The sequence below is a fragment of the Lotus japonicus genome, chromosome 2 (genome assembly GCF_012489685.1).
Source record: "Lotus japonicus ecotype B-129 chromosome 2, LjGifu_v1.2".
Taxonomy (NCBI): Eukaryota; Viridiplantae; Streptophyta; class Magnoliopsida; order Fabales; family Fabaceae; genus Lotus; species Lotus japonicus.
This window is the reverse complement of record NC_080042.1, coordinates 10728815-10745200: the sequence shown is the minus strand read 5'-3', so window position 1 is coordinate 10745200 and position 16386 is coordinate 10728815. Positions and strand designations below refer to the sequence as shown.

Below are 16386 nucleotides of genomic sequence, written 5' to 3'. Positions count from 1 at the left end.
CGTGAAGAAGTGTAATACTCCCTTAATATGTTTTTAAACTCTGATAAACGTTTTTAAATAAAACAATGGGAAAAAGGGGGTGTTACAGGTTATATGGTGTTTTCTTTTCCATATCTCGGTACCCGACAGATGCTCATTGTCTTTGTTCGTATAGTGCTTGATCTGGTTTTTGGCCTTGTCAATGTCACTTGTGGTTTTTCTTGCATTTTGTGCAAGGTAGGTGTTCATTAGGTGCTGGATTTCTAAAGTTTTATCTTGGGCGCACCTGAGGTATTTAGTTTTTAGGTATTTCTGTGTAATATTGAAGGGGATTATGCTCACTTTATTGAGTTCTGATTGTATCACCAACCATTTCATCTAATAAAACTTTTGCTTTCAAAAAAAATCATTATATTAACTCATATTAACCTTGGTACCTCAAACAAATATTTTCTAACTCATTTTTTTGTGTGCTTATCCTCCTTCGGAAGCAATTCTGCTCAAGCCGTGAATATTCACATCATAGCAAAGCTAATTCTCTAGCGGTTTTTTTCATCCAAAATATTCGAAACTGAGACATTTCTTAAGGAGAATAAATCACCCACAAATATATTTTTTCTCACTCCTTTATTTGGTTCTTGTGAGTTGTCGACCTGTTAGTTTATTTTAAGAATAAGTAGAGTAACTAAATCATATGTATATGTGTATGTATATGTATGCATATATGAATAAACATATGAATTTTGAGTAGAATTTACACATTATAAGAGTTTAAAATACATTATAGTAATTAATCACAAGATAAATTGTTTCCCAATATTTTAGATAGTAAAATCTATTATTATAATCAAAATTACTACAATTATAATATAAAAATTATGAAGGGACTAAAGTGTAAAGACAAATTGTTTAGGGACTTTAACATAAAACCTCCCCCTATGATATTAGAAACAAGGAAATTATGGAGAAATGGTTTTGTATATATACAAAAGAGTATTCACTTCATAGCTCATAGCAAACAAGCTTTTGATGTTTAAGGCTAGAATCAAAGTTTATTCTAAATGGTCCTTCAAACTATGTACCTTTATTAGTGTGTTCCTTTAAATAAGGAACTACATAGGGTTTCATATCACTCTCTAACATAAGAAGATGTTCTCCGGTCACATTAACAAATTTAACTTTCCCAGCTTCATCTAATGCTTTTATTCCAATCCAATCTTCAGTGTAAAGCTTGGTCTGCACAAAAGAAATCTTCTTATATCAAATAACTGAATATGGAAGATGATATAAACAATCATAATATACCATGACAAAGTGCATGTGTGAAAATCCTTCTACAACTGATTATAAAGGAAGAATTAATTCCTGCGAGAAATTATTGGATTTATGAGTTGATACTGGAAAAAGAGAAGTTTATCGAAATAAATTTCCAAACATGCACGTAATCAATCTGAGATCATGCTTTTAGCAATAATGTGGTGTCAAATGAGTGTTTTTCTTTCTTATTAAGAATAGCTAAACCATTTCCCATTTTTAACTGTTATGAGCAGCACTTGTAATAATAAACAAGACATAGGAGATGCTTAAATTACCATGTTCTTATACATAAAAATATGGATTAGAGCCGATACCTTCCTGACACACGCATTATCCCCAAAAGTTTGCTGAACAGCTGCTAATGTGTGTGTCGGACAAGTGCCAGCCAAATGTATATGTTCTTTAATCATTTCAGTAAATTACCTGTTGTACTGGTATAATAGGAGAGAAAACCCCATCTGAATAAAAACCAAACCAGGATGTTTCTTTGGGTATTACAACTCTATCTTGATCAAATTAGTTTCCATGCAGACAAATAGAGAAAGATGGTTCAGCCTTATTGACTTAAAAAGTAAATTGGAAATTCTCAAATCAAGAAGTAAGATTAGAGGAAGATTGCAGAGCTTTACTCACCATTATAAGGATTAAATTTTCTAAACTCGCAAATCTTTCCCGGTATGTAGAACTTCCTTGGTTCATGATTTCATTATTTATATATGGAAGGAAACTACAACCTCTAAGGTAGCTCTCAATGTTCTGAAAATATGAAACAAGAAAAGAATGTCCTTTAGTAGCATGTTTATAAATCCTTCTATATTTGATTCTAAAGTCAAAATCAATTCTTGAGAGAGTAGCTTCTGCGTCGCATAATTGATTCTTGAAAAAATAAATTAATCAAAACATGCTACAAAGAAATGTTGATGAAAATATCATCCAAAACAGAAGTGCTTGAGAAAACCAGGATCATACTCACATCTGGTACTTTAACATAGCCACTTGGAGCCACAGTATTCTGCATTAGTGCATTGGGTAAAAAAGTGAGTGAAGTGATAAGCTATTTGTTTCAGGAATGGATTTAAGAAGCAAAATGTTTTGAAACTAAAAGCTAAACCCACATGATTATCATCTAAATGTAATAAAAAGAGAAAATTTTCTGAGTGGAAACCTGAATCGTGCTGCTGTAGACCCCTAATTTTAACATTTGATTAATCATGGTGCATACTGGCCCAGGCTGAGAAAAAAAAAGCTCTTGTTAAACCATATTAAGAAATTCTCTATAACCAAATTTCAGATAATTAACAACTTAATTATTTACATTTCTACTTGTTCCACTTATATTCTTCAAAACAAGTATATTCTTTCATTATCTCGGCAAATCCTAGCATAATCAATTTTACCAAATCTGAAATCGAAATTTCTTGATTCATTACAATGTCTATGAATACAAGTCACGATTTTCAGAGCAGAGTAGTGGAACAGAACATACCCCACAGAAAGGCACAGAAGCAATACCAGCATGTGGACCTGCCAGAGATATTAAGGGTCTGTTTGTTAACTGTTTTCAAAACAGTTTTCAGTCTTTAAAAACTGACCTGTTTTAAAAGTTTTCAAAAACTGTTTTTGAAAACAGTTCTCATTTTCAGTTTCAGTTTTTAGTTTTCAAATATCAGTTTTCTAAATGTTTGAAAACATGTTATTCAAACTGTTTTCTTCTTCTGAAAACTGTATTTAAGAATTGTTTCTGAAAACTGTTTTAAAAACTGAAAACTAGCTGCAATCAAACAAGCCCTAAATTCTTAACCTGTATCATAAGCAAAGAGTAGAAGTAATAGTGCACTGAGTTAAAATATTTTCACAAACTCAATAAGTAATAAGAGCTAAAACAACTTAAAAAGAACATGTTCAATGAAATAGAGTTCTGCAAAAAAAAATTCAAACACCAAAATGAATTGTAAGAAGTTCTTTTACTTTTAGAAGTAATAATACAATTGCAATGTCAAAGATAATAAGTTCAGTTCTTACCGGAGGTGCTCCATCACACGTTTCAATAATGCCTCTTGCTATCATGTTGCCCTAAGAACCAAGAACTGACATCTTGTTAATATAAGAAAAATGTATTATAGTTAAATATTGTTCTATTAAAGTTTCCTATTATGCACGATAATATTTGTTTTCTATGAACACTGTTAAACTTGATTAGACTCTGAGTTAGTTAGAGTTTGTTAGATTACAGCTGTAAATAACAGCTTGTTGCTATGTTAGTCTAACTGCTATATATATATATATATGGTCCTAGTAACACTCTTAATTGAATCGAATCAGTTTTTATTCTGTTACATTTTCTAAACTAGCCTTTCAGTTTTCTCTCAACTTTTAACAAAATGAAGTTAACACTCAAAGTTCAGTAAGTCAATGTTAGAGCAAACAGAAGAAAAAAGTACAGGAGAAGAAATATTTACATTAAATCCAAATTTAGAAGAAGATATATTGGGCATAAAACTGCATAATTTAATTTCAAAGTATGTGCCCAAGGATGTAGCTATGATGTTTCAGAATCAGGCTATGAATGTTAATGAATTTCCCTTTCTGGGATGAGAGACTATTATCAGTCTTTTTCTCCCACACAAAAAAAATTAAAATTTCTCTCAACAAAGATCTTTGTTAGAGTACTAGTCAAGTTTCATTAGCATAGCAGTCTATATTTATTAGCATAGCAAAAGTAAGAATATTAATCAACTATATATTAAATTCTGGTTAATAGATTTGAATTAGATTTGTAATAAGTTTTGACTAGTTTTTTCAATTAAAGCATACATAGTTTATCCCAAATACTTTATGTTACAACTTCATATCAGAGTAGTATTGTCCACCATGAGTAGTGTCACTGTCAGAAGAGCAGGGTTTGATAACTTCAACTAGAAATTATATATAAAAACAAATATGCTTCAGAATAAGCAAGATCTGCATATAGAGGCATTTAGTATGTTAATTATAATTACATTCCTGCAAGCTTCAAATGTTCCCCAAATATATAGTGAGTTAAAGACTATATGCAACATGACATCAATCTTACAAGATGTTCTTATGAACAATTTTCTTGGTTACAGAAACATCAAAGGACAAATGAACACACATTTACAATATTAGACTGCAAAAAATAATGTTTAAGATAAAAGTACAATTGCATAGAATTCATATACCTGAGAAAGTCCAACTATGTTGTAACCCTGAGCGAGATCACTCATCTCCTTTACCTGTAGACATAAACGAACATTCATGTGAAATCGAGTATGATTAAACTACTGAGACAAAAATTTACAGAACAACTTCTCCACCTTCTCGCACGCAATAGCCGTCTGCAGGAATATAAACTAAATTACTTCTTGGTTACAAAATTTTCAAACAAGTGAAAAAGTGGAAGAACTTGATTCAAGTCACCTGTTGGAATAGGGGCTTGATCCAGGAATCCAATCTTCCATTTCCAATTTCCCTACAGATAGACCAAGTAAATACAACCATTTAGGACGTAACAATCAAATAAGTAAAATAAATATCAAGAGAGTTAGCAATGACGTACAAACAGTATCCAGGGGAACCCGACCAATCGATTAAAAACCTGAGCATGTTTCTGACTAAATGAGTCCTGCAGTCAATTCCAACACCTAACACAAAGTTCAAAAAGCAAAATATTATAGCTGTACATGATTCAAACAAAACGAGTATATCCTTGGGATGAATTAAATGCAATTTAGAAGTCTCCTTGTGTTTTTGGACCTTCAGTATGAACAAACAAAAGAAAAATGTATAATTCTTCATGTTTGAGGAGACAGCCCTCAGGGAAACTCATCTTTGATCTTGAAAACCAAGAAGAAATTGAAAAGACATAAAACATTGAGTTTTCAAAATTCATAGATCATTGACGACAACATAAGTAAGCAGAAGTGAATCATGAAAAGTAATGAAGTGTTTATATTGTAGAAAAGAAGAAGAAGAAGAAGAAGCTATGAGGTGATCACATTATCAACGAAGCAGTCTATGAGGAATATGAGCAAAAATTGAATAGATGAGGGAGAAGAAAGAAAATAACACACACCATGTATAAGAACAAATGGAGTTGAATGAATGCTCATAATCGATGCAAGAAATAAAAGCATCAAAAGCACCTTCACACTACCCATTTTAAACCCAATTGAAACCAATAAAAAGTACTATAGTAGTAGAAGTTTCAGGCTAGGAACAACAATATAGTAAAGTAGTGTGTTTCAGGTGTTTTCAGATGTGTTTAAACTTCTGAATTTATAGATCATTAAAAGGTTTGATGGATTGTAAAATGTAAGGGAGGCTTTGATCACATGTACCAGGTTGTTTTCAACAAACATAAAATCGTATAAGGGAGGCTACATTTAGTGCATGTAATGAATTTTCACGTTAAAAAGGAGATTTATTTCTGGGAGACGCTACTCTATAGCTTTTGTAGGTGCAGAGTTGATTTGGAACGTGAACAAACATGCTCTTAGTCAATTACAAAGGAAAGTGAACATCGTAACAGTCTATCTGATTAAAGTAGGATTTCAGAATAGAAAAAGCATGAAGATTTGAAAAATCCCTCTACCTTGCGTGAATGCTAATAATATATATCAGAAGATGTCAAAGTTCTCATTTGGTTAAAGCAGTAGTTTGGCATGAGGACTACGTTTTTCTACTGCTCATTTTGCAGACGTGGAGCCTTTTGGTTACACTTTGGGCTAATTACACATCACTTCATGTATTTCGTACCAAGAGAAACAATATCATATTCTTATTGGAAAAGCAAGGTGTTATATTGAGATACATGCCTAAGCTTAACTATGTTGGCTCGTGAATTCATAACTTCCTTCTTGGGGACGTTGCTGATATACTTGAACTCAGGATCCTATATAGCTTCTTTTCACATTTTATATGTGCTTTGATGTTTCGTATTAGCTTGTAGAAATCTAGCCTAGTAATCTGGTACTCAATTTGAGATTGGTGATTATTGTCATGAGGGCTTAAAGTTTTTTTTTTTTTCTGTGGTGCATGATTACTCACTTGGGAGAGTTTGTTCCCAACTTGTTCTCTTTGTTAGAGTATATAGTGATATGAAAATATCGGTTATGCTTAGTGTGTGTGCCAGCTGGACACAGTTGTTAATTCTGTTTTGAACAGCTGTCAATTCTGTTAGAGATTGTTATCTTTCAGTTAGAGTTAGTTACCATTCAGTTAGAGTTAGCTTAGCTGTTAGCTTAGCTTGTAGAGCAAGCTTCTTCAATCCTATATAAGGATTCTATACTCATTGTATCGATTAACAATTCATAGTGAATATTTCAGATGCAAATCTTTTTCTCTTTCTCTGGTTTTCCTATTATGGTATCAGAGCCTAAGATCCATGGCTATGGATGCTTCATCTTCTTCCTTACCTTCTTCTTCTTCTTCTACGAACACTCTCTCTCAAGCGTTTCTCACAAATTGAGCATCAAGCTAGATGACTCCAATTTCTATTCATGGAAACAACAAGTGGAAGGGGTCATCAGATCACACTAAGCATAACCGATATTTTCATATCACTATATTCTCTAATACTCTTTATATTCTTAATTATTTCAATTCTTAAATATAAAAGTTTCTTGTGTATAAAAAAAATACCATATTGTTTCTCTTGGTACACAACACATGATGAATTTATTGAAAGACTTGATAATGTGTTAGATTTAATAATTGTATATTTATTTAATGATATTTTATATGATTGGAGGTCTTAATTGTTAAAATAAAAATATATTAGCATTAGTATGTCATAATATTAATCGTCACTAATGAATTTAGAGCATTATTTAGAAAATTTTACCAAAAATCAATAATTGTCTTAATTATTACCTAAGGTAAAAAATTAAAATGTAGTTATAATGATGTATTATTAAAATTTAAAATTATTTCAACTTGAATTATTGATAATGAATAAATAATATTGGAAAATATTAAATAATACAATAAATATTAAATAGAAAATATAAATGCTATGTAATAATAAGTATTAATATTATAAATAAAAACTATAAATATTAATTTTCTTCACTTAGAAATATAATTAATTTCTTTCTTTCTTTATTTTCTTAAAGTTCTTTCTATGATGTTTACTTTATATCTCAGAATTTATTTAATTTTCAAAATTTAAACCATTTGAGTCACTTTGAATACTTTTGGTTGAACATCACTTTCCCCTAGTTGCCTAAGTTGAGCCTTGTAATTGAATATTTTTCCTTGGTCCCTGAACTATGGAGAACTGTGTTATGGTGAGTAATTTATGGTTTTGATTGAGAAGATAAAATATAAAAAGGACCTCCTTACTAAGGAAAGGAAAAAGAAGAGAAAAAGCATGTTGAATTGTCAAAAGAAAAAGGCAAGTGCCTTGACACTTGAAAACAATAAGTTGAAAAGAAAAAGAAGAAAGGAGTCTCATAGTCTTAACATTCTGTTCAGGTCTTGTTGAATAAAATAATTACTCATCCCAAAATATTTCTGAGAGCCCTTGTGCTATCCTTTGCTTGTTTTCTCTATCTATGCCTTTGCAAAAGTTATAACTTTTTTTATGTGTCTCTGATTCTTGTAACTATGCAAATGAGTTTGAATTAATTGATTACTAGATGGTAACCCGCGCATTGCGCGGGCGGATGTTAATTTAGTAACATTTTAAATCTTGATGAACGTGTTGTATAATTTTAATTTATTAAATGCAATCATGCAATCTTTAAAATGTATATAGAATATGAGAAAAGTTTAACAATGAATGGACAAATGTTGATAAGATGAAAGGTAGTGAAGATGTTCCTTTTGATGAAGTTAGTGGAGGGAATCAAAAGGAACTAATTTGTGTTCATGCTTATTGTTTGTGTGTTAGTTAAGCCAAATCAAGCACAAAAATTAACAACTTGTCATTAGCTTCTTAAGTAGTGAGCTCCGAGGAATTTTATATATATATATATATATATATATATATATATATATATATATGCATTGTTAATGTGATAGAATAAGTACTTAAAATCACTTCTTTTTGTTCTTTTTGTTCCAAGGACTAAGTAGTGTCCCAAAGTTTCTAACTAAGTTAAACAATCATTAGCTCTTAAGTAGTGAGCTCCAATGAATTATATATATATATATATATATATATATATATATATATATATATATAAACACACACAATATGCATTGTTAACAACTTGTCTAAGTTCTGTACCAAAAAAAAAACAACTTGTCTTAGTTGAAATAGAATAAGTACTTAAAATGACTTCTTTTTGTTCTTCATGTGATAAAGGTCATTTCTTCCTAAATTAGGCACCTAATCTCTCTTTCTTTCTCTCTATATATATATGTGTGTGTTAGAATTCACAAAAAGTGCATGCTTACAACTTTTTTATAATTATTTTCAATACTCGAATTAATTTTGAAAAGAAGCTCTGAGTGACATAATTAATTGTGCATTGCTCATTTCTAGAATATTGACAGTTGTTTTTTTTCCTTTCACATATGTTTATAGTTGATAGCATTAATAATATCAACTAACAAAAAAAAAAATAGTCTAATCACATTCAATCTTCATATATAGGTATGTAGTTGTTGTAAATGGATGACAAAAGAGCAAAATAGCATAAGCAGTTGTATGATCCACTCTAGTCTATTATGCACACGACACTCCTCAAAAGAGCTTCTTTCATAAAATTTCTTTTTTGTTTTTGAGTTTAATTAGATAAAGGGAACCTAAAAGCTAATGTGAAGAATGAAGAAAAATCACGGTAGAGGAAACAAACAAACCTGAGAGTAGAACCTTCAACTATAACTTTTCCTTCAAAAATAAGGTCTTCATAATTTCTATAGGAGCAACTGAAAAATCCAAACAACACGCAACTGTTTGCTTGTTACAATTCACAATTGAATTTGTATCATAGAAAATAAATCATAACAGAAATTTATCTTCAGAGACGACAATGACCTTGCTAAGGGTGTTGTTGAAGTCCTTGATGTTCTGATTTTTGTAGGTTCGTAAGAGTAGAAACGTAATTCACGCCATTAACACATGATGCGTTTGACATTCTCCAAGTGGCTGCCACTTTTCAAATGAACCTCCATTTTTTTGTGTCCAATTGAATTATCATATCAAGGAAAAAATATAGAGAGAAAATGATAATGTTTTGGGTACATCACTTGCCTTTAGTAATCTTTTATATGCTTTTAATCTTTACCCGTTTCTTTTCATTTATGTCATTAATTCAAGCGTTTCAAGTGGCTGAAGATGATTTGCTGGCGCTGCCGCTCTTGAGAATTAGAATTAAATTAACATAAAAGTAGAAATGGAATCTTGAGAATTGAACGTATAGAATAGAAATGAATGTCCCAAAAGAAGAATGACTGAGAGTAGTTATAGAAGAAAATTAGTTTATGCTTAAACCGAAAGTCCAGTAACGTAAAGCAGTGGGATGGGCATGTCAGGTGAAAAAATATGAAGTTAAGTAAAATGGAATAGAGAGAGAGAGAGGTGAGTGAAAGGGAATTGATACTTAAGACTTGAGAGGTGCAAAGGCTTCTTAATGCATAGAGTGTGACATGTCAGCAAAAATACATAGGTGGCAAGGTAAGAAGAGCTGAATTGTCATTCTAACAATGCGCGCTTCACAATTACTATATTACAATAGATAGATAGACTAGGGATTAAGTTTTGCGCTTGTGTATTAGAGAACCCAAAAGGTGAGATGAGTGCTTGATATGTTAGAAATTTGGTGAACTCTTGTTTGGAAATTTTGCTCACTTGTGCTAACGATTCACTTTGAGTTTTGTACATTGACCTCTTCTCATCTTAGTGAAGTATCTTTTGTGTTGAAAAGCTTGAGAAACTGAAGAAGAGGTGATTAGTTTTGTGCTTGAGAACAAGCTCCTTTAAGTTTTACATTTGAGGACAAGCTGTCGTTGACTATAGTGGTGTGATGACCGAGATTTATATGATCTTTTTTTCCTTTATTTACTAGTCCTTTCTTTAGTTTTTCTTAACTTTTTAGTTCTTAATTAAAGTCTTTAGTTATATTTAAGTCTTTTGGTATTTTAGAGTCATCATTTGCATAATAGTCCATTTTGAGTCTTCTATTGCACTTTTATTCCTTAGGATTGAGTCTTTTTGCATTGTTGTCCTTGGTCTAGCATGTTAGAGGAGGTAAAATGGGAAATGTATAATTCTAACATGTGATGAATATTCAGATGCACCTCCATGGCTTGATGATCATTATTTGATGTTGTGTGGTTACAAAGATGGCTCGATGGTGTATATAGTGTGCAGCTCACATTTATAGGTCTTGAAGGAGGAATGAAGCATTGTTCATGGAATATTTTGGTGAAGAATTGCAAGAGTTGATGATGATAAAAGACCAAGAGGTTTTAGAACTGAATAATAAAGAAGAAAAGAGTTGTTGAAAGGCATTTAATGAGTAGTTTTGAGCTGAAGAATGAAGAGAAGATGCTGCCAGTGAGGTTTGGCCGCATGTGCGTGCACATATGGCACGCACATGCATGTCGGGTTAGTGGCTTGGCACCCTGGAGTGGTGTTGGCCACATGTGCGTGCACATATGGCACGCACAAGCATGTCAAGTTAGTAGCTTGACACATATGCACGCATGTGCGTGCAAAAGTAGCACGCACATGTGTGTCCATTCGTCAGTTTTGCCTGTAAATATGAATTTTGGATTTTAGTTTCATATTCTTAGTTTTTTTGAACAAAAGCTTGTGTAAGGTGTTTTGGAGCTTCTCTAAGGCTTCTTCTCAGGTTAGAAATTATATTTTCCTTAGCCGTGCTTGGCTAAGTTTATTTTAGCACTTGGAGAGGCAGGGGATAATTTTTATCCCTTGGAGAGGTAGGGAAAAAATACTCAACAATGCCTGGAGAGGTAGTGGCCAAAGAATACTCAACTTCCTGAAGAGGCAGGGACAAAGAATACTTGTTCTGCCTGGAGAGGTAGGGTCCAAGGAATACTCAAGTTGCCTGAAGAGGCAGGGTCCAAATAATACTTGTATGGAGAACTCCTTGATACTTGAGCTTAGTGAAATCTTGGCGATGTCAAGGACTAGATGTAGCCCTATCGTTCGAAGGTGAACCAGGATAAAATTGCTAGTGTGCATCGTCTACTTCCCTGCTATACATTTCTGCTGCACCAAACGATTTCAACAAAGATGATATAATCCTTTAATTGTTTGGAAATCCAATTTTTTGGATGGCACAATTCAAACCCTCCCCTTTCTTGTGCTACTCTGATTAACCTCAAGACCCTCTCAGAGGTAAATGCGACTAATTTTGAGCTTAACCAAAATCTTACCAGGCTTTTGAGCAGACACAAGTATGGGGGGTCAAATGATGAGAATTTCTATGCTCACATGGTCTATTTCACTCAAGCAAGGCAAGTAATCTGGTAAGGAAGAATGGCGTATCTGGTGATGCAATCAAGCTTAAACTTTTCCATTATTCATTGAAGGGTGAAGCCAGAACTTGATTTAATTTTCAAAAGGATGTTCTCACATGGGAGGACTTGTTGCAGAGGTTAAGTGAGAAATTTTACCTTGCTCATGTGAAAATTTGAGTAAAGGTGAGTCATGTTCTTCCTAGTTCTTGAGGAAGAAAAGTCTATTAAGGACTATAACATTGAGCTTCTTGGGAGACAACTCATGATTTTATTTTACATTTTATTTTAGTTTTTATTTAAAAAAAAGTGTGAACCATTGTTGCTCCACGCATGTGCGTGCAGTATGGGGCAGGCACATGCGGGACAAAGTGCCAAAGCACTGTTGCTTTATGCAATAGGACATGCGTGCCTCACCAACGCTTGCACTAAAACCAGCACGCACACACTCTCATTTGTCCTACTCTTTTCTCTTCACCCACTAGCACCCACGACCCAAAACCTTCCTCCCACTCAAATTTCTTCAAGTTTTCATCATCTGCATTAACACCCACTACTCCATAATCATTTTTTGGTCACTTCCACTCTTTAATTCATCCCTCATCTGAAAAATTTCTTCAAGGTACGTGGTTTTATGAGTTAGTTCTTCTATTTTTTCTTCACTTCATTCTTTCTCATTAATGCTAGAAATGTTGGTTGAAGTTGAATTAGAAGACCTTTGTTGATTATTGTACATGCTCAGAGGGGGGTAATGTTAATGGGTTGATGATTTGGGTAAAATTTGTTAAGTTTTGAGTGTTGAAAAACCTTGCCCATCAAGTGTTTGATAAAAAATTTCAATGAAAAGAGCTTGAAGTTTGTTGAGTAGTCTTTGATAAATAATAATGTGGTCAAATTCTAAGTTTGTCTATGATGAAAAGAACTTGGTATGGCTTAGTTTACTTGAAAAATTTTAAAAAATGAGTGAAGTGAGAAATTGTGCTCTTACAAAATGCGTTTGTGCTCGTATGTGCTAACAAAGTGTGTTTGTGGTTGTACCATATTTGTTTTGATTTTAGATGTCACCAAAAGGTGCAAGTTCTAGCTCTGGTACCAAGAAGAGACAAATGCCTATTTTCAAGAATCCTTCTAAGCAACCCATAAAGGAGGAAGAGTCACTTATCCCCATCAACTACAATGAGCATGAGTTTGGATTAGCATCTAATGAGAAGTATTACAATGAAATTGTTGCAAATGCTCAGATGATAAATGAGAGGTCGGTCTCAATTCCATCTGGAAAAGACTCTTGGGGGATTGGTGCTGCAATAGTGCAAAGAAGATGGAGTGTGGTGTTATGCAAACCAGCTCCTCTAGGATGTGCAAACCTCGTCACTGAGTTTTATGCTAATGCTCAGTTTGACTCTTCCATACCTACTCCTTCCGAGCCAACATACAAATCCTACTGCAAGGGAGTAGTGATTGACTATAGTCCTGACACAATCAGGAGGTTCTTGAAGTTGTCATTTCTAGCAGTAGAGGCCAGAATTTTTGGAACAGATAAGCCCAACTTTCATTTCCCCTTGAACAATACCCAAAGGAGGAGGTTCTAGCAACTGTTGCTATCCCGGGAGCCATTTGGAAGGACAGGAAAGATGATGGAGAAGTGGAGGGGAGAACTACTCCAAGGTATATTCTCAGGCATATTTGTAAACCTAAGGTGAGAGTGTGGTGTCAGTTCGTGTTGGACACCATAGTTTCTTCCAACAAAACAAAGGTGCACCATGAAGCCGCACTATGTATATATTGTTTGATTAAGTAGTACCCCATTGATGTTGCTAGGATTATTTCTTGGAGGAGGGGGGCCTTCGGGTGCCTTACCCCAACCCCATTACCAATGTAACGCCCCAATTTCTCAGGTGAGGAGTCACATTAGTAACCTAACAAAGTCTAAGGACTATTTCGTAATCCTAAGAAAACACGATAATTTTTTTCTTTTCAAAACAACTAAACACAGTTTAATACATAACATAGTCTTAATTAAACAACTCGTTCCCGACATATAATAATAGTGTCTTACAATAGCATAAGCAAGTTTCCAAAATAAGTACGCACACTTAAACAGTGGCGAAAACAGGGTTTTAGTAACAGAGTTTTCAGATAACAAAGAAGACTCAAGCATAAACTATTAAGAGGAAAACTATACAGCTTCTTCCATCCTTGCTCCGCCGGTTACTATCCCTCCTCCATCTCAGCATGGCTAAGCATCGCCAGAAGGCTCTTCATCGCCTAATAGCGTTAAGCGCCCAAATAACAAGTAGCAAATAGAAAGGGTTAACTCCATGCAACTACCACATATAAAGGCGAAAATCATGCTATTCAAATTTAATTACCTAGCGTGGTAAATAAACTAACAACTTAAGTTAATCCAGATATCAACAAAACCAGCAATATAACTAAACTCAAATATCAAGAACTTAACATAGATTAACTCAGATAATAATAACCTCAACAATATAACATCAAATCAGATATCAATAAACCAATAACTAAAATCCAACAACATAGGGTCAGGTGTTAGTTCCCTATAATGCAACTATATGTTGCTACCAAAATGGATCGATCAATAACGTCTCACAAGACGGGACAATCACGCGGGACCACACCCACCTCATCGCCACTTAGCGCCACTACTGACGGGACAATCGCGTGGGACCACACCCACCTCATCGCCACTTTAGAACATCTCGAAAGATGGGACAATCCCGCGGGACCACACCCACCTCATTGCCACTTTATAACACCTCGAAAGACGGGACAATCACGCGAGACCACACCCACCTCATTGCCACTTTCCCTATATGCCAAGTCAGTCAACGCCAATTTCCAAACCAATAATCAACTCAGAATAACCACATGTTATTCATAATTTCAATAATAATCAATGGCCGAAGCCCCAGAAAACGGATATGCATGCCTCTATTGTTTAACAACGGCCTTAGCCTCAGAAAACATTTGACACAAATCTCAGAAAGCATTCCAAATAAGCAAGTATACAACATGGCAAGCATACCAATATTTCAATTAATTGCCAATCAAATTAAACACCTTCATCTCAAACGCATGCAGTGCGATAAAAGCATGCAAGACTCAAAGACACTCTATACTGAGTTACCCTTACCTTCGTGAGTAGTAGTAGTGCATAGAAGTTCTGAACCTCGTGACCTTTTAGATCTGAGAAAATTAGTAGCTTTCGTAAATGCTATGCTTCAAGACCCTAGCTTCCGCTCCCCAAAACTCAAGAATTTTAAAGGCTAACTCACTCAAATAGCTAATGTTATTGTCAATTTTGTGTGTGAATATAACTTTGAGCGTTTTTTTTTTCTTTTCTTCTGCCATTCATGTTGCTCCTATTTATAGTAAAAATTTTCTTTGACCACCTCATGTTATAGGCTGCATAGCTTGGCCAGCAAAGTTTTTCTTCAACCTCCACGTGTGTTTATTTTTTCCTTGTCATGCTTGCCATAAGCTTTTGTTTCTCTGCAATCTACACGTATGTTTTTAATAATCCTTGTCATGCTTACTTAAGTCGATGACGAATCATGCAACAAGAGGAGGTGTGAAACATTTGGAAGCATGACGTGGTGGAAGCAGAAGATAATGGAAGGAACGAAGTGATGAAGTGGAGAATAGAATTGTAAGATTAGATACTCTCACCACAAATTGTGTGTGAGGTAGACAGTGTTATTTATAATAGAAAATTACAGAATATGCTAAGGAATATTCTGAGGCATATTACAAAATATAACAAATAATAATAAAGGAATATCCTGTAGGATATTATGGCTATTCATCTCTAACACCCCCCTTCAAGCTTAGCGTTGGGTTGAGACCAACTCGAAGCTTGGATCGAAAAAGCTCAAACAACGGACGAGGCAAAGCCTTAGTGAAAATATCAGCAAGCTGGAGAGAAGTAGGCACATGGCGAACAGCTAAACGGCTAGAAGCAACCAACTCACGAACGAAATGACAATCCAAGTCATTGTGTTTGGCATGTTTATGAGCAACAGGATTCTGAGCCATAAACAAGGCATTTTGGTTGTCACTGAGTAGAAGAGGAGTCGCGGATAACCGAACACGAAGCTCATGGAGAAGATTAAGCAACCAAACGAGCTCGGAAGCAGTATTAGCCATAGCGCGGTACTCAGATTCACAACTAGAGCGAGCAACAGTGGGTTGTTTCTTGGCACTCCAAGACAATAGATTATCACCAAGAAAAATAGCGTAGCCATAAGTAGAGCGGCGAGTGTTCGTGCAACGAGCCCAATCAGCATCACTATAACCAAGAACCGCGGGGGAAGAGGTACGACGAAACGTAAGACCAAAATGTTGTGTGCCACAGACATAACGAAGAATGCGTTTGACAGCCTGAAAATGTTCCATAGTCGGAGCTTGAAGGAACTGACTAACCGTGTTAACAGCATATGACAAGTCAGGACGAGTAATAGTCAAGTACTGCAAGGCCCCAACCAAAGAGCGATAATGCGTAGGATCTGAGTAAGCCTCACCAGAACTGACAAGATGGGAACCAGCAGCCAAGGGCGTCGAAACATGACTGGCCTCAAGCATCATAGCACGAGAAAGCAAATCATGTGCATATTT

The 16386-nt window shown here is 34.3% G+C and overlaps 1 protein-coding gene and 1 pseudogene across 1 annotated transcript; one reads left to right on the top strand and one right to left on the bottom strand.

Annotated features, from left to right (window-relative positions):
• Positions 1 to 980: 980 nt before the first annotated feature.
• Positions 981 to 5226, bottom strand: LOC130735251 (uncharacterized; annotated as a pseudogene).
• A 6919-nt stretch (positions 5227 to 12145) lies between these two features.
• Positions 12146 to 13692, top strand: LOC130735250 (uncharacterized). Its single transcript, XM_057587325.1, has 2 exons — positions 12146 to 12370; positions 12807 to 13692. Exon 2 carries the CDS (start codon positions 12807 to 12809, stop codon positions 13335 to 13337), a length of 531 nt encoding a protein of 176 aa, XP_057443308.1. The 5' UTR covers positions 12146 to 12370; the 3' UTR covers positions 13338 to 13692.
• Positions 13693 to 16386: the final 2694 nt, after the last annotated feature.